At 57.2% G+C, this 25,918-nt stretch overlaps 1 protein-coding gene across 2 annotated transcripts in view; it reads left to right on the top strand.

The window, feature by feature from the left end:
• The first annotated feature begins 518 nt into the window (after positions 1-518).
• JADE2 (jade family PHD finger 2) overlaps positions 519-25,918 on the top strand; it is a 59,158-nt gene continuing 33,758 nt past the window's right edge. Inside the window, exons 1-4 of one of the 2 annotated variants that reach the window (XM_072044638.1) lie at positions 519-1,031; positions 7,090-7,147; positions 9,728-9,813; positions 18,682-18,839. In XM_072044638.1, coding sequence (XP_071900739.1) covers positions 7,090-7,147; positions 9,728-9,813; positions 18,682-18,839 — 302 coding nt within the window. In that variant the 5' untranslated portion in view covers positions 519-1,031. The remainder of the gene's footprint in view (positions 1,032-7,089; positions 7,148-9,727; positions 9,814-18,681; positions 18,840-25,918) is intronic. The other variant, XM_038186316.2, reaches the window with a different exon arrangement.

The raw sequence follows: 25,918 nt of genomic DNA on the forward strand, positions 1-25,918 counted from the left end.
AGAACCCGTCTTTTTGACGCAGGAGAAATGGCAAATTTTAAGTACGTCATTAATATGGCGCCAAAAGGCTTTTTTTTTTTTTTTTTTTTAAGTATAAGCCGATTTTTTTTTTTTTAAAAAAAAAAAAAAAAAAACCTCGCAGCAGCTCGGCCCCGTGTACGCCTGTGCACACAGCCGGGAGAGAGGGGGAGTGGAGAGAGGGGAAAAGAACCGAGGGGGGGGGGGGTGGAAGTGGGAAAAGGGGAAAGGGGGGGGGGGAGAGAGAAAAAAAAAAAAAAAAGAGGAGGTAAAAAAGAGTGCGGGGGGGGCCGGGCCGAGCCGAGCCGTGCCCGCGGGACGCGTGCGGGGCTCCGGGCAGCGCCATGGGGCCCCCGCGGCCGGCGGGGGGGTGAGGAGCGGGGCGGCCCGGCCCGGGATGGGAGCGGAGCTGCCCGCACCTGGAGCCGGAGCCGGAGCCGGGGGGGAATTGAGGGGTGCGGGAGGGGGGCGAGGGTGGGCAGGGGAAGGGGAGAAAGGGGGTTGGGGAGGGTGGGGGGGGCGCCACCACCACCAGCAGCAGCAGCAGCAGCACCGGCAGCGTTAGCAGCAGCAGCAGCAGCAGCAGCAGCAGCAGCAGCCCCGCCGCTCCTCCCCGTGCCCGGCTCCCAAAGTCGCTTCCCCGCCCGCCGGGGCGAGAAAAAGAAACAGAAAGGGGGCGGGCAGGGCCCGGCGGCGGCGGCGGGGCGGCCATCGCGGCGGCGGCGGCGGTGTTGGGGCCGGGGGGGGTTGGGGGGGTGGGTTGGGGGGGGGGGCGTGTGTGTGTGTGAGTGTGAGTGAGTGTGTAACGGGGGGGGGCCGCCCGCTCCCGAGGAGGGCCCCGGACGGCGCGGCCCCGCCGATGGCAGCGGCGTGAAGCGGCCGCGGGGGCTCCCCCGGCCCCGGGCTGCGGGAACGGCCCCGGCCCCGGCCGCCGCCCCCCCCCCCCCGGCCCCTCCCCGCCCGCAGCCCCCCGGAGCCCGGCGAGCCCGGCGGAGGAGGCGCCGCCGGCAAAGGTAAGGGGGCACTGCTGGGAGGGAGGGGGGGGGGGGGGGGGGCGCTTCTCCCACCCCCTCCCCTTTTTATTTATTTATTTTCAATTTTAAAATTTTTTATTATTTTCCTCCCCCCCCCACACCCCCCCCCCGCCCCCCTTGCGCGTTGCGCACGCCCGGTCCGGGGGGGGGGTGGGGGGTGGTTTTTTTTTTTTTTTGGTTTATTTTTTTGTGTTTTTTTTTTTTTTTTTTGGGAGGGGGGGGGGCGCGCACACAACTTTTGCAGCCGCTCGCCCCGCTCCGCTCCCCGAATTAATGACTGCGGCACTGCCTGCCCCGCGCCGTGCCCGCGCACCGCGGCTCCGGGAGGGCGCTGCGCGGCCCCGACCAGACCCCCCCACACACCCCACACCCCCCCCCCGGCATCATCCCGGGTCGTCCCCCCCCCCCCCTCCTCCTCCTTCTCCTCCTCCTCCACCTCCCAGCTTCATCCCCGGGGGCGGGCGGCAGCGGCGGGGGCCGTGCCCGGTGGGGCCGGGGCCCCGGGGGCGTGGCGGGGCCGGCTCCATCCCGCACGGGGCCCGGGGCCGCCCCGCTGCAGCCCCGGAGCTTTCCCCACCTGCCTCCGGCCCGCCGAGCCGTGCCGAGCCGTGCTGAGCTGTGCTGAACCATGCTATGCCATGCTATGCCGTGCCAAGCCGTGCCATGCCGTGCCAAACCATGCCGTGCCGTGCCATACCGTGCCATACTGTGCCATACCGTGCCATACTGTGCCACCATCCCCGCTCACCCCAACGCTGAAGTTGGGCGGTGATGCCAAGGCAGGGTAGCCACCAGGATGCCCAGCTCGGGGGGCAGCGCATCTGTGTCTGGGGGGCATCCCCGAGCATCCCCGAGCATCCTGAGGAAGGCAGGAGGTATTTTAACACCCCCCCTGCTTCTCCCCAGCGGTGTTTCCCTCCTCTGGTTCCGTGCCCGGCCCCTCCTGCCGCTGGGACGGTCGGAAGAGGGGATTCTGCCCCGGAAAAATCAGCGATCTCAGCCTTCCTCCCCGGGGTGAAGCCGGGCTCTTAGGAATGGGGTTTGACCTTTAAGCGTTTATTGGCTACCGAGGTTAAAATAAGCTGGAGATGGGAGTAAAAATAGCTCGCCGAAAGGTTAAATCAAAGGTTAAATTTGTTTTTCCTAGGAAAATTGAGGCTGATCGCTAAAGATGAAGGCTTGCAGCGCAGAATTGGAAGGGGACGCGCTAGATTTCTAGGCAGGGAGATGAAATTCAGTTGGAGTATCGGTGGCTGCTGGCAGTGGTTGACACCCAAGTTCCGAAAGTCGGTGGACGGGTGATCCTCCAACGGAGGCGCTTACTGAGGACAGGTCTTCGGCTTCCTCCGGGTGTCTCCTGCGAAGCTGAGTGCCCGTGGCTCCTGTTGATGCTGCTCGGGGCTGTGGATGCCCCGAGAGCTGCAGGAGGGGGCTCCGGCTGCACGCCGTGCCCCACGCGGTCCTGCACGAAGGCAGGGGTGGCCCTGGGTGCCCGCCGTAACCTCCCCGGTTACCTGCGATGCGTCCGGGCTTGCTGCAGAGAGGATGGGTAATTAGAGGGTAACAAGTCAGAAAAGGAAAGGAAAGTTATAAATGTGAGCAATAAAGAAAAAGAAAAGAAAAAAAGAAAAAAAATCCCCTGCTAGATTTGGAAAAAGGCAAAGCACAGGAAGTAAACGAGGGCTTGTTTTGTTTTAAATTTAAATGAGGTTAAATTGTGCCCCCAGGAGCCAAGACAGCCAAGGGAGCTGGCAGCTGGGGAGGAGCGGCCCCGCTCCACCTGGGCTGCGTGGGGCAGCGGCCACGGGGGCATCGCTTATTTGGGGGCAGCTATGGGGGGGCGAGCCCCGGGGGCACCCCAATTGCCTCCCACCCCGCCAGGCTGCCCCAACCCGAACGCTGCCATGAGCGCGCGTCTTCTGCCCGCCGGGGTCGTGGCTTTCCGCTTCTGCTCTCCCCGGGGTTACCCCGGGGAGGTTCAGAAAAGAGCAGCTCCGCTTCCCCCGAGACATGGGGGCTATGCGCCAAAATGTGCTGGCGGGCTGCTGGCACAGCCGGCGCGCATCCTCGGGCTGAAAAGTTTCGGCTGCTGCTGTCGTGAGAGCGGGGCTGCTCCCCCAGCGAGGGGCTGCTGCTGCTGCTCGCCCCCAGCCTCCCGCAGCCACCCTCGGCGCCAGGAGCTGCTGCTGGGAGCAGGCTGCGAGGACAGCCCTGCTGCGGCGTGCCGCTGGGACCTTCCTGCTCTTCCTCCCTTCTTGCACTTTCGAACAACCCGCTGCCTTTCCTAGACAGAGCCAGTAAATGGTTAACGCGGAGGGGAAGCGTCACCGAGCGGCCCCAGCGCCCCACGGCACCCACCCGGCACCCACGCCCTGCGCTGGGACGCACTGGGACGCACTGGGACGCGGCGGTCCGGGGCTGGACGGAGGGCGCGCGTGCCGCTGGGGGCACTATTTTCTGTTTGTGTTCCTATTTCTGTGCTGGAAGAACAAACAGGGAAGTGGTTTTCTGCAGTCTCATTGCAGCTCACAAACAGCGCGCAGAATTCAGCCGGCGTTGCTCAACTGGCACCGAGCGAGAGGTCGCGGGGCGGGGGGCACGGGGCATCCCTCAGCACGCGGATGGGCTGCTGACCGAACGCTCCTTTTACTGCAGCTTGTGCAGATTTCCATGCCGTGGTCCCCGTGGGAGCGGTGGTTGTGGGTGTGTGTGGATTTCCCTTGCTCGTTTCCCCGCTTCAGAGCCGTCCCCCCGCTGACCCACGGTGCCACCAGCAGCTCCCAGCCCCACGTGGGCTAAAGCTTGGCAGGGAGCTGGGAAACACCAGTGGGTTCCCCTGAGCATGAGGATAGTGGAAGAGGCTTGTAGGAGGCGAGGAGCCCACCCAAACCATTTGGGATGCATGCTGGTACTGGTACCAGCACAGGGCTGCCCCGTGCAGCGATGGCCGGGAGCTTGGGGTTTTTGGGGCAGGTGCTTCTCCAGGTCTGCCTCCGCTTCTCCCTGCTTACATACGCTGGGCAAAACTGCATCTCCAAAAGCTCTCCTCATCCCTGCCTGTGCCTGGAGGAAAGTGGAAGGGGATGCGGGAAGTTTGGGCATCCTCCGGGGAAGTTGGAGGTTGTGGTTGAGGCTGGCCCTGCCCGACCCTTAGGGCTGCCCAATCCTGCCACCCATCCTGAGGCCAATCTGTGCAAGGCCCCGGTGATTTAAATTTGTTTGGGCTGATGGAAGGCCATCCTGGTGCTGGGTTTAGCATTTATCTGCCTTTTTCAGCTTGAACAAAGGCGGTGCTGAGCATGTGTTAGTTCGCAATCAATTCCATTTTCGGGTTTCCAGGCATTAGGCGGACGCAGTCGGAGTTGCAGACACTTCAGGGGGATGTTCATTTGTTTATAAAAGAAACCCACATCTGTTTCTATTTGAATTTTTTTTAAGCGAGCATACATAGAAACCTTTCTCTTGGTTTCTGGCTGCGTAAAAGCTGGATTTTGGGCCAAGTTTGACCTAACTGCGACCTTTTCGAAGTATTACAAATTTTTTTGGAATTTGTTTATGGCTTTAATAATGATGCCATGTGGGGAATGGGTCAGTTAAAGGTGAAGTGATGGCCTCTAACGTAAACGGAGGATGCGTTTTGGCCCAGAGAGTACATTTGGTGGAGACTTTGAATGGCCAAGGGGGTGCTGCGAGGGCAGGGCGGGCACCCAGCCGCCCCCCCCCTGCTGCATAGCCCCGAGCTCCAGCTGGGGAAATTGCCCAATTCCCCTTCTTCTACAGTAAATTCCTCCGTTAAGTACCGTGCAGTTTACTACTGTTTGGCGGGCTCAAGAAGATGAGTCCTTCAGGAAACAGCATCTCCTTAGCGCTGCCTGGGAGTTAACCATTTTCTGGCGAGGTCTGGTGGAGCCCCGTGGTTTGGGGCACAAATTCGCCTTCCTGCAGGCACCGAGGGAGCCCCTGCTGTGCCCCCGTGTCCCTGCTGTGCCACCCTGTGCCGGCCCCTACCCAGGCTGTCTCTGTGTTTCGGTGATGCCCATACTTTGCTCAAGCCAGGATTTCAGTCAGAGCAATTGAAATTCAGTTTCAAGAGGGTGCTGCCTTGGAGGCTCTCAAGCGGGGGCAAAATGATTTACTGCAGAGGAGCCGCTGTTTGCTTGCAATGCAAACCACTTCTGCATGTGGATACAAACTTGTGATGCCCTACAGCAGTGTTGTACAAGGGTGCTGGGGAGGTAGGAGTAGGGCAGGAGCAGGACACAGGGTCCAAGTTCAATTAAAGGGGTGATTAGTGCATCTTCCCAGAAATGCCACAGAGCCCAAAGTGACCCCAGCACCCCGCCACCCCGCTGGGAATTGACTGTGCCCCTTTTTCTTCCTGGGGACGGACAGTGATGCCGATGGCACTGTTACTATAAAGCCAAAGGTGGAAAACCCTGGGAAGGGCTCAGGTGATCCTTTTTTCCCCGCTGGCTTTGGTGTGTGTGATCTCAGTGACCAGCACCTTCAGCCGATGAGCGCACGGCTCCATCAAACCAGTGGGAACCAGTCTCAAGTGCTCAGGTAGAATTTCCACTACAAGCAAGCAACCTGCAGTTAAATCTGCCTTCAGTCTAATTTTCCCCAAGCAAAAATCTACCGGCTACTTGGAAGGAGGCTGGTTTAATAACATCTGCTTCCCCTGGAATCGCTGGAGGAAAGTATTGGTATTGCCATAGTCTCAGGGAACGTTTTTAATCATGTTTTGACAGGGCAATGCCTTACAACAACACCGATGGTTAAAATGTTTATGATACTTCGTAGTATTATCCCTTCTAATGGTGTGATAAAACACAGCACGTATGTTGTCAAATGCAGGCGCTGGGAGAGTTTTATGTGCTTAACTACCTGGGAGCTCCAAGGCAGTGGGACTTTTCCACTTGTTTGGGGGCATGGCGTGCTCCAGCTGCCCTGCTGCTAATTTCTACTGCTGCTGAACCCCATTTGTTGTTGTTCCCTCTTAATATTTGGGAAGCGGTGGTGTATGTGCCTCAGATTCTTACAGAACATCTCAGAAAGTATCGGGATGATTTTTGTGGGATTAACTTTGTGTAGTGCAGGTGGATTTTAGCTTCCAGCCTGTTGCTGAGTGGCTCTGTCCGTGCGTAGTGCTTCCACCCGCAGTGCTCACAGTCCTGCTGGGGAGCTGGGGTCGCACCGACCCCCACCTGGTCAACCCTAGTAAAAGTCTTGAAAAGTTTTCAACCTCTTTTTTCTTTCTTTATTTTTCCCTCTTTTTTTTCAAGCACCTGCTAGAACAGGTCCTTGCCTCTCGGTTCTGCCCAATTCCCGAGGGGTGAGCTCGGGGGAACCTTGCTGATTTCAGGCACTTCTCAAAGCCACAAAGCCAACCGGTGGCCGAGCTTCAAGCGGGTCCCTTCTCCTCCTCCTCCTCCTCCTCCTGCGGCAGTGCCGGATGCTGTGGCTTTGTCTCTAGGACAGCAAAGTTGTGGCTGGAGCTGGGGCTTGCCCCGTGGTGCTGGAGGAGGCAGAGGCGGTCTGAGCTGTGGGAAGCGTGCTTTGGGCTGCGCTAGCGTGCTGGCTGCGCGGCGGATGCACCAGCCGTCTGAAAAGCTGATACCGCCCGAGTGGGAAGATGACTCAGAGGGTAAAACCCCGGCCTCATTGCGCACAGGGGTCCTCTAGAATTCAGTGATGCTCGGACTTTCCCCTGCAGACATACTCAGAGTGCGCAGAGTTTCCATTCTAGCGTCGGTGCGCTTCTGAAATGCGCAGCCCAGATCTGCTGGCGGGACGGCGCCAGGCCCCTTCTGCCTCCTGGAAGCAGGGAGGGCTGGTGCAGAAACGCTCACGCCCTCGATGTTTAACAATAAAAGCCCTCTGAGGGTTGCTTGCTTCCTTCCTTAAGCCCCCGGGTGCTCTGTCGTGGGGGTAGGTGTCGGGACAGCGCGGCGTGTGGGTGTCGGGAGCGGCGGTGAGCGGGTATGGGTGAGGGTCCTGGCCACGAAGCGTAACGTGCCATTTCTTTCTGTTGCAGATGGAAGAAAAACGCCGAAAGTACTCGATCAGCAGTGATAACTCCGACACCACTGACAGTAAGACCTTTAATTCAAGGCTTTGAACGAGCTAACTAAGTGATTCACCTCCAGCAGGGAGAGCGGCGGAATAATTACTTGGCGAGGAGTCGAGGAAACTGCATTTGCTGGGAAGTCGCCGCGCAATGAATTGTGCGCGGGGTTGGGTTTGTCAGAAATGCAGCCCTGATGTACGACAAGCTGATACCAATTTAAATGTCTGGCTGTGGGCTCCTCCGAGCTGATGGAAGTGTCTCCCTCGTGCGAGGAGTTTGGGTGAGGGAGAGCTGCAGACGCTGCTGAGCGCAGATCTGCAGACGGAGCAAAAGCCCTCCGTAGACAAGTTGTCCTTGCGTGTGTGCTGCATCCCGAGCACAGTCAGCTCCTGGCTGAGCTGAACTGGGGGAAAGGGAAGTTTTTGCTAGGGTCAGGGTGAAACCAGAGCTTTCCTCTTCCCTGGTGAGCTGAGGAGTGATGTGGGAAAAGGGATAGGGCTCAAGCCAGCAGAGCTTGCAAGCCCACGCTTGCTTTTAAACATATACCTCACTTCATCCTCATTCAGGGAGTGCAGAAGCATGTGCTCAACAATAAACATGTGCAAATGTGCTGAATTTTGGCTATAAATAGAGCGCTTTCCTCTCCCACTTATTTCAGGGTTTCACCCACTGCAGAAATACCGCAGTGCCTCGGCTGTGCAGCACCCTCGAGACACGAGTATAATCCCTTGTCTAGTCGCTGTAGTTCCCTGCTCGTTGTTCTTGGTTTCTCGCGAATGTCACAGTAATTTCATCCGGGCCGTGCTGGGAATTTGCTCTCCACACTTTACAGGATCTGGCTGCAGGAACATCCGCGAGCCAAAGGGACTGTGCTAAAGACACCCAACTCCCGGGCCTGCTCCTAACAGGATGATGGGGAGATTACAGGGGGTTACGGAAAGGCTGATCTTGCTGGGTTTGGCTCTGCTTCCCACAGCTTTAGCCAAAAACCACGGTCTGAGTGAGCCCAGCTTGTGCTGCCAGCACCAGCTGGGGCCGCGGGATGGGAGCTGCTGCCACCGACGTGGTGGTGGGGCTGGGATGGGAAATGCTTCAGGCTCCGGGTGCACGCCAGCAGCAGCCCTCAGCTCCTGTGACACCAAACATCTTCGGCTCAGGGGGCTCCCTTTGGAAGCCCCGCTCCAAACTTGCCATCCCCTAATCCCCAGGAGCTAAGCAGTTTACCAAACGGAGCTGCCTTTGCTTCTGTGCTGTTTAGGGTTAAGGCATGGTTCAGTGTGGTATTAAGCAGCGTGGCCTTCCCTCCGCTGGGGCTGGATGTTCGTGCTGCAGGTGAGGGCTAAGCTGTTGGTGAATGCTCTCCCGCAGGATAATTGTCAGCAAAATGACGACCTCCTTCTCTGTGCCTCTGCCAGGAGAGGATGGCGGTGACACGTTATCTAAGTCTGCATAGCTGTAGCCACATCTAGCTTGAAAAGAGGGGGCAAAGTGGGAATTAGTGCCTCGATCTGTCAGTGTAAACTCAGAGTTTGCCTCTGCAATGCTTGGAGCAACTCGCCGAGTAAAGCAGCTTTCCCAGCGGTTACAGCTTAGGGCTTTCTGCTCTGTCCTTTGCCTACCCAGTCCCCTGGCATACTGGCATAAAACAGCCTGCGTTTATGTGGAGCCCTCTTCAGTGGCATCTAACCTGACCCCGCGGCCAGAAACCAGTTGTCCTTTGGGAACAATTGACACCATGAGCTCAGGTCTTGGTTTTATCACACATATATAAGAAAGCAGGGGTCAGGGGTGGACACAAAATCTTTCAGTCGTTGGTTTGTTATTTAGTATTACCAAACACAGATAGCTTTTTCCTTTTTTGCTGGTAGTAGTAGTGATAGTAACACCTATGAGCTGGAAACACAAATTAATAACACAGTGCTCCCGTCGCGTTTCAGCTTCAGCAGCGTTTGCCTTGTGGAGGTGGCAGCGGTGGTGGTAACACTGCTCGAGTCAGGATAATGAGAGGCCATTCATAATAATCCCAGAGTAAAGTAATCCCAAATCCCAAAGCAAATACTCTCTTACTACTGAAGTGCGTACTGTTGTGTGGCTTCCATGAGGTGCAGAGGGGGCTGCTGAACCGCACGCAGGCGTGGAAGTTATTAGTGCTGGCACTGGCAGGGAAGTTTCATCCATGCGGTCAGTGTTTTTTTACCATGGAGCCTGAAGTCCTCGAGCAGTTCAGCTGCTTCACTTTGAGCATTTTACTCCTACTTCCTTAATTTCTGATTCCAGTAGATACCTGATTTCAGGAGGGTTAAGCCCGGGCTCATTCCCCTGGGGAAGCCATTCATTCTTAGGACTTTGCATGATGTCTGCCCTTGACCACAGCTTTCTTAAATCTCAGGGGCCTTTATTTCATCACCTGTAACAGCAGAAAAGTGATGTCAATCTGTTTTGGTGAGGTACCCTGAGCTGTGCACAAGAATAATGCCACGTCAAGGTGTTATCCCCTCTTAGCATTGACCCAAAGCATTGGCTGAGGCTGTAGTAGTGGCAGTGGCAAAGATACCAATAAAACTTGCTCTGTTTTTGAGGTAATGTCTCCTTTGCCTCCTTGCAGGTCACACCACGTCTGCGTCCAGATGCTCCAAACTTCCAAATACCAAATCCAACTGGTCCCGGCAGAAGGAGAAGAAGCCCTCTGAGGTACGCAGGGGTTTTGGCTGCTCAGACCATCCTCTGAGAAGCCACAGACCGCGCTGCGGCGCTCGGGCTGGGCACTGGAGGGAGCAGTCGGAGGTACCTGGAGGATGCTCAGGTGGAGGGTGGGGGTCCCTGTGCCCAGCCCATCAGGACCATGGTCCCCAGGGGGATTCCTGCTGATGCAGGTGGGGAGAGGGGAGGTTTGGAGGGACTGGGAGGCCCTGCGGGGTCGGACTGGCCACGTGCTGAGCTTCCCAGCTTTGGGTACCCACCTGGATCCCGTTCCAGCTGTGCCCTGCTTTCCCTCGCGTGGCTTTGGGATACATCTCCAACAGATGTGGAAACTATACCAAGCACGAGCTGCTGTTGTAGCAACTGCACTGTTTGGCGGTGGTCATCGTCATTCCCAGAGCAGTGTGAGCAAAGCCAGAGTGATGTTGGTGCATTCCCCGTCGTCTGGACCCGTGTCCAAACAGAGCTAAGTTTAGATGAGGGTGAAGCGGGCTTGTCTGGTACCTTCTTGCATACTCCCATAGCACAGGCTGCAGGTCTCTTCTCGAGCCCCCACGCTGCTCATCTCCTGGGACTGTGGCCCGGTGAGCACAAACCTCTATAACATCCTCAGTTTGCATCAAGCTGAGCAGAGATTTTGAGGTTTTCCTGTGGTCACCGCCTGAGTTATAGCTGCACTTAGTTCTTATCGCTGTGGCAGATTTACATTGATGTATCTCGTGTGTTGTTGGCATTGGACAGAGACTTTAAAAAGTCCAGGTTGCTTGTGCCTTGAGTAAGGAGGAGAGCTGAGGAGCTGTTATTACCAGCTGAGGTAATTGGAAACACTCAGATAACAAAGAGTCAGACATACAGATGTCACTGCCTGCTGACAGGCTGTTGGACAGTCGCACGTGAGGGTTAGGAATGTAAATTTTTGGTTGTAGATGTGCCTCCTGAAATGAGTGATGGGTGTATGAATTGTGCCTACCAGCCGTCTGGGAGCTCACCCGGCTGCTGCTGAAGTTGCTGGATATAAATCTGAAATGCTCCTGGGCCTGGCGGAAGGCATTCAGACCCAATTTTTGCCGCTCTGCAGTTTTGCCCAGGACAATGTCAGGTCAGGGGCCTACATGGGGACACACGTCTTGGTGAACCTCAGCCGTGGAGCCAAGCTCAGCCTGGCACCTGCGGGAGGCTGCCTGACAGCGGGGCAGAGCGAGCCACGGTGGCATTTCGGAATGGAAACCACAGGGGACTTTGGGGCACGATGTGCGGTGCCTCAGGCTGGACTTTGGCCACGAGGCTGAGGCTGACAAGCCGTCTTCTACAAAAGCATGGTGGGACCCCAAGCAGATGTGAGCCACGCAGATCTCAGCTCCAGTCCCGTCTCCTGCATCTTCCCTGAGGCCACGGGGCCTGGTGCTGCTTGGGTTCAGCTCCAGGTGAGACCCAAAAGCCAGGCCGGAGAGCCAAGGGTTTGGCACAGCATCGCCTGCCCTGCACGACAGGGATGAGGCACGTCGCTGTGTGCAGCTTGGAGGTCTCCACAGTGAGCGTGGCTTTGTGGATTTCTTCTGGGACAGCTTCTCACAAACCCTTCCACGTCTGCCCCAAGTCCTGCCGTGACCCATGGGCCTACAGCCATGCCTGGGCTCCTTCTGTGGGGAAACACGTCTGGATACAGCAGCTTGGCGGGGTTCGGCATGGAGCAGGGTGGCCATCGTGTATGGCAAGTACGGAGAAGTGCAAAACAGAAAGCACACCACTGCCAAACCTGCTTCATGTGGACCACTTCATTATCACACTGAGGATGGAAAGCACAAGAGGGTAACGTGGAAAGCGTGCTGAACCCACTGTTGGGCATCAGAGCCTGCCAGGGAGTCTGCCCTGGACATTTTGGGGATGGTGCGGCCTTTTCAAGCAGTAACTCAGACTCGGCTACACCTGGCTGGTAGCTTTACAACGACTGATGGCACTTCTGCATGCTGCCAGCTCCCAAGTGCAGGCAGTCCAGGGGGCAGTGATGCCGTGGGACAGGCTGGGGAGGGAGCGGGGTCATCTCCAGCCTCTCCTGTCCCTCACAAAGTTGTGTCCTCGGTCCCTGCGAGCGGGCTGGCGCCGAGCTGCCATCTGCATTCCCCTGCCAACATGCGCAGGAGATAAAAAACTCAAAAGCATTAATGTTACATAGTTATTAGCCGGGTCAGGGGGTGATGTTTATTATGAAAGACTCGGCGAGAAGGGATTAACTATGCACATTAAAAACCACCCGATACGAGGCATCTGGAAAAACAAGCTTCTTAACGTGGAAAAGTACTGAGCTGTTTGTAAACATCCGCGCTGGGGGCCGGTGCCAGGGAGGGTGATTATATTTATCTGCGTGTGTCACAGGCCTCTGACGGGGCCCAGACACCGGGCTCTGCGAGGCCGTGCCGAGGTGACAGCCCCGGGCCTGAGGGGCTGCTGGTGGAGGACATTTTGGGTCAGGAGGCCCACAGGATGGGGACGGACACGGGCAGCTCCTGGCACCTGCAGTTGTTGTCAGTCAGGGAGCGGTTGTTGGTGTCTGAGGAGGGAACACAGGGACAAGGCAAGTGTGCAGTGATGCTGGCTGGTTGCATCCTCCAGCTCCCAGCCATCTGCGGCCCGGGGCCTCCTTTGGATGCTCCATCTGAGCCAGGGCATTAGCCAGGAGGTTAGTCATGAGCTTCTGAATTGCTCGGGATCCAAAATGCTGCCCTGCACCGGGCTGCACAGCCAGAATATTTTGTGGAGGAAGAACTACCTGCATCATGGTGTAACCCTCTGCCTCACAGCCCCTCAGCCCCATCCCAGCCCTCCTCGTGCAGGTGCTGGGCTCCTCACCTCCGCTTCTGTCTGGTCCTTTTCGAGGTTATGGGACCGCAGCTGCACGCCCTGTTCACGATGAGGGGCAAACCACAAATTTATACAATTTACGTTATTTTCTGCTTTCCTTGTTTAGATATTACTTCCGTGTTTTGAAGGATGTTTTTTATATCTCTTTCCAAGGATTTAACTCTTTTAAAGCATCCTCAACTTGATACTGTTTCCCTTCTAGAAAGTAATTGTCATCTCACTAGTTCTTTCTGTGTTTGTTTTATTTATTTTTTCCCCACTGCAATAGGTATGTGCTGCTACAGGCCAATGTGAATTTAGTCCCTGGGCTCTCCATGCATTGAGAAAGGCTTTTATAAGGGACCATATGGCCAAGTAAGACCGGACATACTTTTACTGTGCTGGATTAAGAGAAAATAGGTCTCTGTTGAAAGGTTTGACTGCAGTGTCTTTGTCACTTTTCCCAAGCCAACATGGTTATAGCAGATTAATACCATTGTCTTCTGAATGCTGAGAAGGGCAGGACAAAAATGCTTCTTGTTCCTATTTTAAATTCTGTTGTTCATTGAATCTTTAACATTCAGCATTTCAAGAGGAAACAAGACTAGATTAAGAGATAGCAGACTGGCTCCCAAATGAACACGAGAGTGAGTATTTTTCTCCCCACAGGCAGATAGTATCGCTGCTTACAAACACACACCAGGCATTGCCATGTTCCTTAGCCCTGCTACTGCATATTGCTGCTTGGCTTATTTTGAAATGGGCTAGAAAAATGTGACAAAATGCCTGGGAGATGAGCCTTGGGTGAGCTGGGTGGGCTGCCACGGGCTGGTCCCACGTAGGTGCTGGCTCCAGCTGATACGAAGACAGTTTGTCCAACCAAAAAATATTCCCAGGGCTCCCATTGTTCTCATTGTTTTCTCTTTCTCTAAAAATCCTTGTGACTCATGAGCTACAACAAACAATTTTATGCTTGAAAGAATGAAGGGCTAATAGAGCTGGCTGGGAAGGAGGAGAAAAACCCTGCAAGGCAGCGGGAGGGACCTGCGCAGCCTTCCCTGGGGCAGAAAGGTGCTGGAGAAGGGGACGGTGGCTGGGGGGGACGTTGGCCAGGAGGAAGGAAAGTTGTTGGACCAAAACCTGCAGAAAATCTGTCATCTGGGCTTTTTGGAAGCCACTCCCCTGTCCTTCATGCTGCGAACCATCACTGCACAACCGCAGAAGAAATTCTGCTTGGAGCGGCGCTTGGAGAGCCCGGCGGGCTGTGCAGATGCAAGGGTGTCGGGGAGGATCTCAGATAATTTAGTTTGTAAAAGGGAAGAGATATCAAACGTGTGATTTCAGACAGGCTGGGGCCGTGCGATTCCCACCTCTCCAGCCTGCTGTCTCGCCAGCACGCACGTTGTGCTTTTCCACATGCACCCGATTTTGAGGGATGGGCTTAATTTCTCTTCATTTCCTACCCCTGCTCTGCAGTGTGAAGCACTTCGGAGAGATTTTATTATTACAGAAACTTTCTGGGGATACAAACGTTTGTGTGCCTAAACACAGCCCGTGCAAGGGCTGCCATAGTCCGCGCAGGACCCTGCGCTGTCCCCGGGCTCGTTGCAGTTCTCAAAGCTAATTAAAAGCAGCGCTAGACGAGTGTTTCTTTAGTTTAGATTTAAAGACCAAAACAGATTCAGCTTCTTGGCTCTCGCCCAGAAGCTGATTTCATACAAGTGGAAAGCAGTTACTAAAGGATCTGAATCTGATGTTTTGGGGTTGGTATTTGGGGCTAACGGGATAATTGGCAGCCTCAGCCCCGCCGAGCAGTCGCTGTGAAAGCACAGCCCTCGGGAGAGCGCGGGAAGTGGAAGCTGAAGAGCGGCGAGAGTGGTGGCCCACTTTATTAGAGGGGTTTGTGAGTGAGTCAGAGAACCTTGAAATCGATGCAGGGATTTCACAGAAAGGTAGTGAAGAGGCGCGGAGATGGGGCCGATGGGCAGAGGAGGCTGTGAAGTGGCAGGAGCCGCAGGAGGAATGCGCTCGTGGTCATGGAGCCGCCTGGGAGCAGCGCAGCAGCGGGGTGCTCAGCACGGCGAGCCCAGTCCTGGGCTGAAAGGGGGTGTCTGGGGACACCAATTTGTCACGGGGTGACCTGTGGTGGCGGCTTTCAGGGCTCCAGGCAGGAGGAGGCTCCGTTGGTGAGGCCGGGATGGCAGCACCGTGGTTCCTGGTGCGTGGCAGGGTGCTCATCGCCCTGTGCCGTCCTGATGTTTTGGGGCGCAGGCACCGTTGGATCAAGGCTTGTGGTGGATGGAGACCCAGGTCCTCTGTGGGGTTTGGCGGCCGTGCATGGGATGCTGTGCTGAGGGAGGATCTGAGTCCCACTCCTGCCTTCCAGGTCTCTGCCACAACCAGAGGACCACTCTTCCCAACCTGGTCTGATGTGAAGTGAAAAACAAGGATGCTGAAATCAGAGGATCTGTTATTTCCAATTAAGTTAGGGTTTGGTTTTTTTTTGAGGAGGAAGATCAATATTGTTGTTGCTTCACTACAGCAGACTTCAGAAGTAACAACAAATACGAACATACCCATGGGAAACGTGATGGCTTCTGTGCCACGGCGACTTCTCGTGGTCCTGCACCTCCGGGCCTGGCTGCCAGCCCAGCACCGTGCCCTGCTGGGCTGAGGGGACGGGGAAATAACCGAGGCAGGCGATGTGGGCTTGTCCTGCCAGGGAAAAGTGAGCACCACGGATCATTTGGAGGCTTGTAGGGACACGGACAAGCCTTGGCAATGGAGCTGAAGCAGAGCAGGTCCGTCCCTGGGAAAGGCTGTGGCAGCTCAGGTGCCCGAGGCACTGACGTGACCGTGTGGCCTGTCCCCGGCACGGGGCGGGTGGCAGCGGCCCCCGAGACAAATTGTCAGTTCCTGCAGAAGGGGAAGAAACAGTAAACAGTGCTATTGAGGGAAAATTGCTTGTTTTCTGGTACACAACTTTCTCTTCACCGCCAGGTCCTCAGTTCATCAGTGCCCAATTTATCCTTTATTTAGTTTTCATAAATAATTCAGAAGAGTTTGAGTAGAATAATTGAGTCTTTTCCCAACCCTAATCCCAGACAATTCAAAACAAAAAGACATTTAGATTACAATTTGAGCGTATTAGCTGTTGGGAGATTTCCAGACAACTGATCTGCTTTCCTTTACAATTTCTGTGGCATTCTATCATTTCTAAAGTGTTCTGCTTTGATAGTTAATAATTTGAGCATTTCCAGTTCTTCATGAAAAGACAGAGGCATCATTGTGATAAAGTGCTGGCGTGCTCGCAGCCTTTGGATGTGCGAGCTTATCTGTTTTCCAAGAAGGCCTAAATAAATGAAGTAGTAAGATTGCAAATCCAGCCTGCGATGTGCCTTATCATCTTCGGGGAAATAGATACAATCGTGCTTATTTGGCTTAAAATTAAAACTAAGCTTCCACGCCGACGCGAGCTGAAAAGCCGGAAGGGATGAATTTGGGGAAGACTTGATGCAGGAAGAGGCGAGCCTGTGATGTGCACAGGGAAGAGGGGAGCTCTCCCATTATCCATGGCACACTCAGGTCCAGCACATCACAGCCAGTTCGCCGGGTTCCCAGTGCTCCCAGCTCCTCCCAGGGCTCACTGGGCGACTCGGGGCATGCCAGCACAGGTCTCCGTCTGCAAGAGGAAGGCAACGGGACGGGCTCTGCACTAAGTCCTCCATCACTGCCTGCCCGTGGCACTGTGACAGTGTTCCCATCACTGCACCGGTGTCCCCATCACTGCAGGCTGATGCCCTGCCTGCACTGCCAGCTCCCTGCTCCCTCCAAAAAAAAAACTGGGAGTGGAAGTGTCCCCTTGCCCAAGCTGGGGTCCTGGCACTGCAGACACATCGGGCACGGGGTGTGTTTGCACGCTCCGTTAGCAGACGAGCTGCAGCGGGCTTCCTCTGTTTATTTCTCGCTGCTTGAGACGCAGACACGTGGCACGGGGAGGATTATGACATCGTGCGTGCTCCTTCTCATGCTTAATTAGCGTTTATCTTAATCTTTTTCTTTTTTTAATTTCTCGCACCGGCAGCGTAGTAAAACGCTACTGTGGCGTTCCTGAGGAGGAATTTATAGCACGTAGACTTAAAGGAACTTGATCTTCCTCACACCGAGCCTAATTCCACGGCAGCATGTAGGCTGTGAATTGTGGTGGCTGGAGGATGCTCTAAGGCTGGCTCTGGGCAGCTCAGGTGGGCTTTATGTAGCTGCAGTCAGCAAGGACTCCGAGCAGATGCACGAGGAGGAAGGTAACGGTGTGATTCAGAGAGGTCCCAACACAGAGGAGGTTGTTTGCTGTGTTTAGCTCTAATTGGGTTATCCGCTGAGGCTCCGAGGATTAAACAAACTGACCTAAATCCTGGTCCCAGTGGTCTTGGTTAATGTCTAGTTCCCTGCATCGCAGCCGGCTGGGTTTCTGAAATACTCCCCAAAGCGTGTTGGTGTTGGATCAGGAGCGTGAGCCCGTGCTGTATCATTTACTGTGTTCCTCACAACTCAGTGCTCGTTTTGAGGACAAACACTGCCAACAGATGAAGCGGCGCTGCAGAAAACACCTGGCGGATTTTGGTAGAGGAGGGCTCCGGTGTCAGCCTCGGAGGAGGTTTATGGGGTGAGGAGAAATCGCCGTGTGTTTCGCTGCAGGCTGGGACCACGTGCGCAGGCATCTCTATCACCACTTAGCCGGATATTTTCCTGCTCACTAAACAAACTGTGGACTAAACTCGAGCTTTGCCCTCGGGAACAAGACAGACAATGAGAAGGGGAAGCGGTGCTGTAACGCAGCGATGCTTCGTGCTTCCACTCACCCATCAGGCGGCCGGAGAGCCCACCAGGATGCTCCAGCTGCTGCTCCCAGCGCCGTGTCCACCCAAAAACCCGCCGTGACCGCAGCCAGCGGTGGCAGCTGGGTGCCTGCTGGGAGCGTGGCTGCTCTCCCGAAGGCAGCTGGAGCTTTTTGAGGCAAAGCCATGCCCTGGAAAACCAGGCTCTGCTCCTGGTGCTCTCGTCATGAGCACAGCTCAAAAGTCAGCCACCAAGGGGCCTTCCACCGGTCCCGGCGCAGCACGTCTGGGTTTTGCGGTGTAACCAGGAGCCTCTTCAAGCCCTTGACTTATGGATATTTCTCTCTGCTGCTAGTGGGGTGGTTTTTGTGAAGCAGGAAGGTGATTTCTTCAAAACAAGGCAAGCTGAGGTGGTGGCAGAGGGGAGCCACAGCAGCTGAGGGGCTTTGCAAGGGGCATCCAGCCCTGCTCCGTGGCCCTGAGAGCCACCGGCACCAAGCCTCAGGGCTTTAGGGCAGCGAATGGTTCAGTGAGGGTGCTGCTGGAGCCGTGGGCTTGCTTTGGGGTAGTTTTGCTCAGAGACAGCAGAGCAGGGAGCCAGGTGGGAGCTGCGGGCAGGGAGCTCGCCGGCAGCACCGTGCCGGGGCCAAAACCGGGACGGGGTCACCCTCCGAGGCGGGCGGCGCTGCCGTGCCCGTGGCTGTGCGAAAGCTGCTCTGCCTGCATTTTAACAACGATGATTCATAGGGGATTTTTAGAAAAAAAAACAACAACAACACACCACCAAAGCCAGATGAATGCGTTTTGTATGAGAACGGCCCGCGTGGAGGGGCTTCTGGAGGCAGGGATGGAAGTTGGGTGGATTTCTACCCCATGGGGACAGGAGGGTGCCCAGCGCAGCGAGGTGGCTGTGGGGACACAGAGGTGCTCGGGGCAGTGCAGTGCCTCTCCTGCCAGCAGCTTCATTCCTGCCAAGAGAAAAGAAAGCAGCATCTGCCCCAGTAGGGCTGGAGGTGGTTAAAAGGCAGTGGTTGTGAGCAGCAATCCCCTAGGAGAAGGTAGCCCAGGTTGACCCAGCGAGCCTGCCACGCTGGCACCCGTGGTTATCCCCAGCTCCTGCCCCGGGTGCATGCACAGAGTGTTGTCAGAGCCCCTCACCCTCCCCACTTTTTGTGTCCTGGTGCAGGTTTTCCGCACGGATCTGATCACAGCCATGAAGATCCCCGACTCCTTCCAGCTCAGCCCGGAGGAGTACTACGTCCTGGCCGACCCCTGGCGCCAGGAGTGGGAGAAGGGCGTCCAGGTCCCCGCCAGCGCTGAGGCCATCCCCCAGCCCGTGGTCAGGTAAGCCAGCGGGTCCCCTCTGTGCCACTGGGGGGGTGCTGTCACCTTCCCTGTCCCCTGGTGGGCTGCTTTGTCCCTTGTCCCCCCGGATGGGCACGGTGCCGAGCGATTGCGCCGCTGCCGGGAGGCGGAGAGGAGCCGTGCCAGGCGGGCCAGCTCCTCGCCTGCTTGTGGTTGGGGAATTTTGAGAAGATCTGATAAAATCAGAGGAGTGTTTAAAATAAAAAACACAGCAGAAAGCCAGCCAGAACGTCAGCATCTGTCTGCTGATGGACGCACCCCCATCTAGCAGCACCGTGGTGGCCGTACGTCGCGGCGGGGGTGCTGGAAATGGGATGGGAGCACAAACATTCGAGGGCTGGGAAAAGGAGCCTGGCGAGCGGGCAGGCATCCACGAGACTTTGCAGAGACAGTGCCGATTGGCCTAGAAGGGAGCCCGGCTCGCTATTTTAAAATGGGGAACCGGGTTTAAAATAGACCCTGCAGCAGCTGCCGAGGCGGCACAGAGCCGGGGGTGCGCCGCTGCCCCTGCTCCGAGCGCTTGGCAAAGCACGGGTGGCAAAAAGGTGATGCTGGGGATGGGGCCGTGCTCGAGGGTCCGTGCTGCTCCCCAGATAACGGGGGGTTTGGGCCAGGCGCTGGCCCCGACGCAGGCACCGTTTGTCCACGGCGGCAGCAGCTGCTCCCGCAGCTGCCGGCCCCCGGTTATGAAGCAAACTTTTGTGTACGCTTCCCTCCCCGCCCCCCCCCCCCGCTGCCCTCCTCCCCAGGGGAAAAGAGAGAAAGAAATGAAACTTTAATGAGTCCGAACACATCAAAAGGGAAGTTGTAAAGGGGGCTGTTGAGTTGATTTAATCCTTAGGAAAAAAAAAAAAAAAAAAAAAAGAAAAAAAAACTGCGTGTGGAATATCTTTTTTTAGTCGTCTTTGATAGCTAACCGCAGGCTGGACTCGTAAATGCTCTGCTCCCCAGCTGAGGGCTCGCGCTGGTGCTATTTCCAGTCGAAAAGTGATAGCTTGGCACCGCCGGGGCTGGAGGGGCCTTTTTAAAGCCAGCCCGGAGAGCAGCGTGCGTCGGGCGGCATTGGGCATCCAGGAGCTGTGTGCCAGCTCCTGGGGCCGGCTGCCCTGCTTCGAGCCCCTCCTGGCAGATGTGCTCCTCTGCTCTGCCCCACGCCCTCGTTTTCGGGTTGTCCTGGCACAGTTCCTGCTGTTCCCACGCAGGGATGCCCCTAAAGGGATGGAGAACACCCCGTGCGTGTGGAAAAGGCTCTGCCCACGGGTACCTGGAAGCATCTCCCTGTAGGCAGGGCTGGAGCCCTGCTAAGTCAGGACGTGTCCCACCTTCTGTCTGCACACCACAAAGGTCACCGGCCCTCTCGGATGCTTCCTGCTCCCTTCTCATTTTCTGCAGGTGTTCGTGCAGCTCGCCTCTGTGTGGGTTTCGGTGTTTTTCCCGGAATTTTCTGCTCAGAGGCAGGTGGTGCGTGGCTTCTTTGGGTCTGCTGAGATGGGACCCACGTTCTGTGCCTCGCCAAAGACACTTGGTAGTAGCCCCAGTGCTCACAGCCAGTTCAGTGAATCCCCGCAGTGGGTTTGTGATGTGTCCTGCTGATCCTGGCGGCTCCTTCTGGGCTGCTGCAGGCTCGAGTTGTGCAGCCACATCCCCATTTTCCACGCAGGGTCTCTGCTCCTGCTGCTCACCTGCCTGGGTCCCTGCCCAGAGCCACGTCCTGCATCGGAGGGGAGATGGAGATCACGGCTGCGCAAGGTGCCTCCTTGAGTTCTTTTCCTGCTGAGCAAAATGCACAGCCCCTGGTTTTTTACAGGCTGAAGCCTGGAGCCCAGCAGCTCTCCTGTGCCAAGGTGAGAGCTGGCGCAGCCCTGGGGCTGCATTTTGCTTCCTGCCACCCCTCAGAGGGATAAAATAGCGGTGTAACAGCATGCTGCCCGTGGGGAGCAGGCAAGCCATGCCTGGAAAACACATCCCAAACCCATCTCCCATGACCCCAAGGTGCTGGAGCCCCCGGCAGGTTTTTTAGCAGAGGGTTTGAGAGCTGCTTCGCGCTCCAGAGCTGCGTCTCCCCCTCCCCAAGGTGTGTTGCTGTGTGCAGCCGCCACCGCCGCCGCTGCTGCTGCTCTTTTCATCTCCCGCCTGGGCGCTTGGAAACGAGCTCTTCCTACCCGCCCGTTGCCTCTAGGTTTTGCGGATCCAAAGCTGAAAATTAGATTTTGAAACGTTTCGTTTTGCTGGAGCTCGACAAATGTCAAAGCTCGGGGGTAAGGCGGGAGGGAGAGCGCTGTGCTTTAAGGAGTGCTTCCCCCGGAAAGCAGCCGCCTAAAAAATGCCTCCGCCAAGAGCCACCTTAATGCAGGGGGTTCTTTGTAGGCTAGCACAGATCACCCTGCGGTTGCGTGGAGGGTGATGGGGGCAGAGGAGCATCTTTGGGCTCGCTGTCCCCCTTGTTTGGTGCCCAGGGCCGGGTGCCGCCGGATGCGTGGCTGCTGCCGGTGGCCACCCGCACAGCAGGGTCACCGGGCGGTGCAGGACGTCAGGTGTTTCCTCTCCACAAGCATTTCTGGCTCATCAGTGCTTAAAAAGGGGGTTATTTTGTACAGCCTGAGCATTGCCCAAAGCTTGGCGGGCTGTGGTGGGGATATAAAACCTGTCTGGAGTCGAGTGAGAGCAGGGGAAACACGGAGGTACCGCGGGTACCTCCTGCCAACAGGAGCAGCTCAGCTGGGCTCGAGGCTGAGGGCTGAGCAAGGTGGCACCGACTGCAGAGGTACTCCAGTTTCTGGGAGCGTCGGGGTGCGGGTACTGCCCCTTTCCAAACAGCAACGGGGAGCCCCTTCTGTCAGAGCAGGTCTTGGGAGCCCGAGGGGGGCTCATCCCTCCCCGCCAGAGCCAGGCACAGCAGCACGTGGCGAGCTCACGCAGCAGAGAGCATCCCTTCATGCAGCCCTGGCACCGACCTCTGATGTGATGCACCTGTACAGCTCCTAATTCCTTCCTTATTTAATGATTTAACGTTTCTGGCAGGCGGTTCCTCCCCCGAGCTGACGGGGATGCAGGCAGCATCTCGAGGTGGCTCTTGGAGCTCGCGTTAAGCCCCCTCGGTCTGTGCCGTAGGTTTCTGTTTCCTGTGAATGTGCACACAGCAGGAGGACGAGCAGGAAGGCTGCTTCTCGCTGGCAGGGCTCCCAGATATTCTTGGCGTCGCGGAGCCGTACTTGTGTCATCGCTGTGGCCCTGTTTGAACAGAAAACAGGGAGTGCTGGGGCAACAGGAAGGCGCAACCTGTGCGCACACGAGCGGGGCGAGGGCAGAGCCTTGCTGGGGAGCGGCTGCCACATCGGAGGGGCACTCGGTGCAGTCCCCTTCGTCTCCCCACTGTCCCCCTGTGTCCCCTCTACTCCCCCAGGACCCCAGCAAGCCCTGGCAGCGCTGCGTGGTGCAGGGGCACGGCTGGCTGTGCGTGGAGCTGCTGCCTGTTGGCCCCACGGAGCTGCCCCAGCATCTCCGGGAGGAACTGCGGGGCTGCTGGCGTCGTGCGGTGCCCTTCGTGTCCTGGCTCCGTGACAGCCCCAAGGACGGTGCTGCTCCATGGCAGAAGGGAGCAGGAGGCACCCAAAGGGTCAGCTCGCAGGGAGCATCCCAGAGATGAGCGGGCTGCTGCGAGCTTGTGCCAAAATATTGGTGCTGCTGAGCCGGAGCGCACTGCGGGGCACAAAGCCAAGCGGTGCCCGGCAGCGCCTGTGGGATGGGGGCACAACCCTGCCCTCCTCTCCCCTCAGCCCCCGCTGATCCCAACGGGGCTGTGGGCACCTTCCAGAAACCCCAGGGGATAAAGAGGGCGACTCCAGCAAAGGGATTGATTAACCCAACCCTGGCAGTGCAGCCCCACGGGTGCCTCCTGGACGTCTCCTCCCGTGGCTGCCCAGCGCGGGGAGGGCTCGTGGCGGCGGCGTTGCTCCCGGCGCTGCAGCAACCAGCACACGGTGTTCTGCAGCTCCAGGCCGGGCTGAGGCCGGGCTTCCTTCCCTCCTTCCCTCCTTCCCTCCTTCCCTCCTTCCCTCCTTCCCTCGGCCGCCGAGGCGGGCTGGCTGTTGACTCATCGGCAGCTTCCCTTGGGCTTTGCTGCAGAAGGGGCAGGCGGGATGCTGCAGCGGTTTGTGTAGCTCTTGGAGCAGCGCTGTTGTTTTAACATCAGCTGCCTTCTCTTTTTTTTTTTTTTTTTTCCTTCTCTTTTTTTTTTTTTCATCCCCTCCGGCTCGTGGTGAAAATCGTGTGAGCTCAGGGCTCGCAGCCGGCCCGGTGGCGATTTTACAAAGGGCTCCTTCTCGGGTCCCCCGGCCCCGCTCTGCGGCTGACCGTCTGGAGGCTGTGCTCTGCTCCAGAAGTCCAGGCACGCTTCCCTTTCAAGATCTGAGGCTTGGGTCTGATCAAAAGGAACACAAACCCCATCTGCGCCGGGCCCGAACGTGGAGGCCACAAGCCCTGGGGGATGTGAGTGGGGAGAGGAAGGCTGGCTGGCTCCATGGCCGTGGTGGGGATGGAGACAGCCAGGCTGACCCGGGGCTCAGGAGCTGGCCCGCGGCGCTTGCTTGGTGGAGAAGAGCAAAAAAGAAGCCCCAAATTCCCCAGTAATGAAACCTCAGCGGGCTGCCTGTGTGACGCTGCTGCTGGGAAGGAGAGGGTTGAGTGCTGGTCAGCTCGCACAGCCCCACAGGGGGCTGCTAACGCCCCGGCAGGTCCTGCTGAGCTGGGTTTGTGTCGGGAGCTGCAGGATGGGATTTAGGTGAAATTCGCAGTTCTGAGGCGAGCTGAGGCAGTGGAGGCAGCGTGCCCCCAGTGTCCTACTGGAGAGGAGCTTTGGGGTTTTTTCAGTGCGTTTGGAGAGGCTCTGGGAAAGGCAGCAGGGCATGGGTGGCTTGGTAGCAGCATGGATGGTGGAAGGGCCGTCAGACGGATCCCTCCTGGTGCTGTGCTGCTCAGCCCCGTTCCCTCACCTTCCCTTCTCGGCAGGAGCAGGGGTGGCCACAAGGATCCCGGGCTCATGGCCCCGCAGGGCTCGGAGCCACGGCAGGTGCAGGGCTGCTCGCAGTGCCGCGCTCTGCTCTCCGGCAGTAGGTGGATCCAAAGCAAAGTGGGGCTGTTTGCATTGCTGAAATAATTGTGGAAGCATTATCTGGCCGGGCTAATTAACTCCAGATGCTTTAACGTTAGCAGTTTGGCTGGAGTTGCGTGAAGAAGCACCGGGTTTGGTCCTTTTTATCTCGAGAAGACGCACGCTCAAGTGTCCCTGCCTTTGCTAGCAGCGATTCCAAGACTTCCAGGACCTGGATGGGATGGAGAAGAGCATCGGTGACCTGTGGCTGTGTCTGGCACACAGCCCTGGGCTCTGATGGGGAGGAGAAGGAGGAAGAGGTGCAGGGATGCTCCAGATGCACCAGAAGCAGCGTGCACCTTCTCCTCGCAGCCCAGATGCCACCTCTGGGCTTTTTGGGGGGTCCCACAGCTCTGTGCGGGGCTCTGCAGCTCTCCTGCTGCATCCCAGCACTTGTTTACTGCCACTCTCCGCCTCTCTGCTTAGGAATTATTTTCTGGGCACCGACTCGGAGCCGAGACCTAAATAATTCATCTGTTGAGCTGAGTCTCGGCGAGGTTCAGCCTGGAATATGAACGTGAGGAAGGCAGGAGCATCACCACGCTGCTCTCTGCCCGGTCTGCGGGGTATCGGGCTTCTTACACGGTGATAAACAGCTTGGGAAGGAAATTGGAAAAGCTGCCCGGGTTTACCAAGATGGCTGTTTAGTGCCTCCTGTTCACTTGTTTTCCTCTCTTTAACACATCAAAGAGGAGTGAATCACTTTCCCCTTAGAGGACTGCTTTATTCCAGGGGCCTGGCAGGACCCACTCTGCTCACAGGCTGTTGCTGGAGGAGGCTTTAGCTGGAGAAGGGGCAAGGGGGTGTTTTTCTAATTGCACCTGTTAATTGCAGCTCGGAGCCCCAGCTAAATTTCTCTGCGAGTTTCCAAACCTGCCCGCAGCCTGCGAGGGGCCACCCCACCCCACCCCTCCCCTTGTGCTTCGTAATGAAATGGGGTCCTCGGGGGGAGGATTTGCAAACCCAGGCAGCCAGACCCGGATGGGGCCAGGGAGCCAAAACCGAGGATTTTCCCTTGCAAATGCTCTCAGGGCTGATGTTTGGAATCGGCTCTGCCTGGAAAGCGCCGCGAGCCTGGAGTTCAGCTGGGAAAAGCAGCAGCCGGAGGGATGGCGGGGGGGCGGCTGCACCGTGCCAGGCTGGTACCTCCCTGCCAGGGGACACCGGGGTCCCTGGCACCTCAGGGGGGTCCCTGGCACCTCGGGGGGGTCCCTGGCACATCAGGGGGGTCCCTGGCACCTCGGGGGGGGGTCCCTGGCAGCCCTGGTGCAGGACCCCATGCGATGCGCATGGTGCGCAGCCACATTACGTCAGCTGCAGCCACCCTCACTGGCTGCTGGTACCCGGAGGCAGGACGATGCTTCGAGCAGCATTAACCCTTCCCAAGCACCCAGGGTAGCACAAAGGGACCCTGGTGGCACCGAGCGATGGCCACAGCGGTGTTTGTGCAGCCAGGGGGGGGACTTCTGGGCATGGGGGGTTGTGGTAGAGGAGCTTGGCACATCTTCCCGGGGCCAAATCCAGATTCAGAGCTGCATCAAGCGTTTTGCCGTGCCGAGGGGGTTGGAGCAAGCAGTTTGCTCGAGGCAGAAGGAAGGATAAGCTTTTTAGGGGAGGTGACAAGTGAAAAGGGAAAATGTTGCAGTCCTGCACTGCAGTGGAAATTCGGTGAGCTGGGGACCCCAGGGTTGGGACCTCCGTGGGTCCACCACGCGCAGCAGCAGCAGCAGAGACAAACTGTGGGGTTACACGGGGCTGTGTGCTTGAGTGTGGATGTGCAAGGCAAGGGTTGTTACCTGCAGCAAGTTTTTTTTGCCAGGACCATGCTTGTTACAGGAGCTGACACCAGCAGAGCCTGCCCGTGGCAGCGTGAGGGTTCCCATTCCCCACCTCTGCCCCCCGGGGCTGA

Source organism: Anas platyrhynchos, chromosome 14 (assembly GCF_047663525.1).
Source record: "Anas platyrhynchos isolate ZD024472 breed Pekin duck chromosome 14, IASCAAS_PekinDuck_T2T, whole genome shotgun sequence".
Taxonomy (NCBI): domain Eukaryota; kingdom Metazoa; phylum Chordata; class Aves; order Anseriformes; family Anatidae; genus Anas; species Anas platyrhynchos.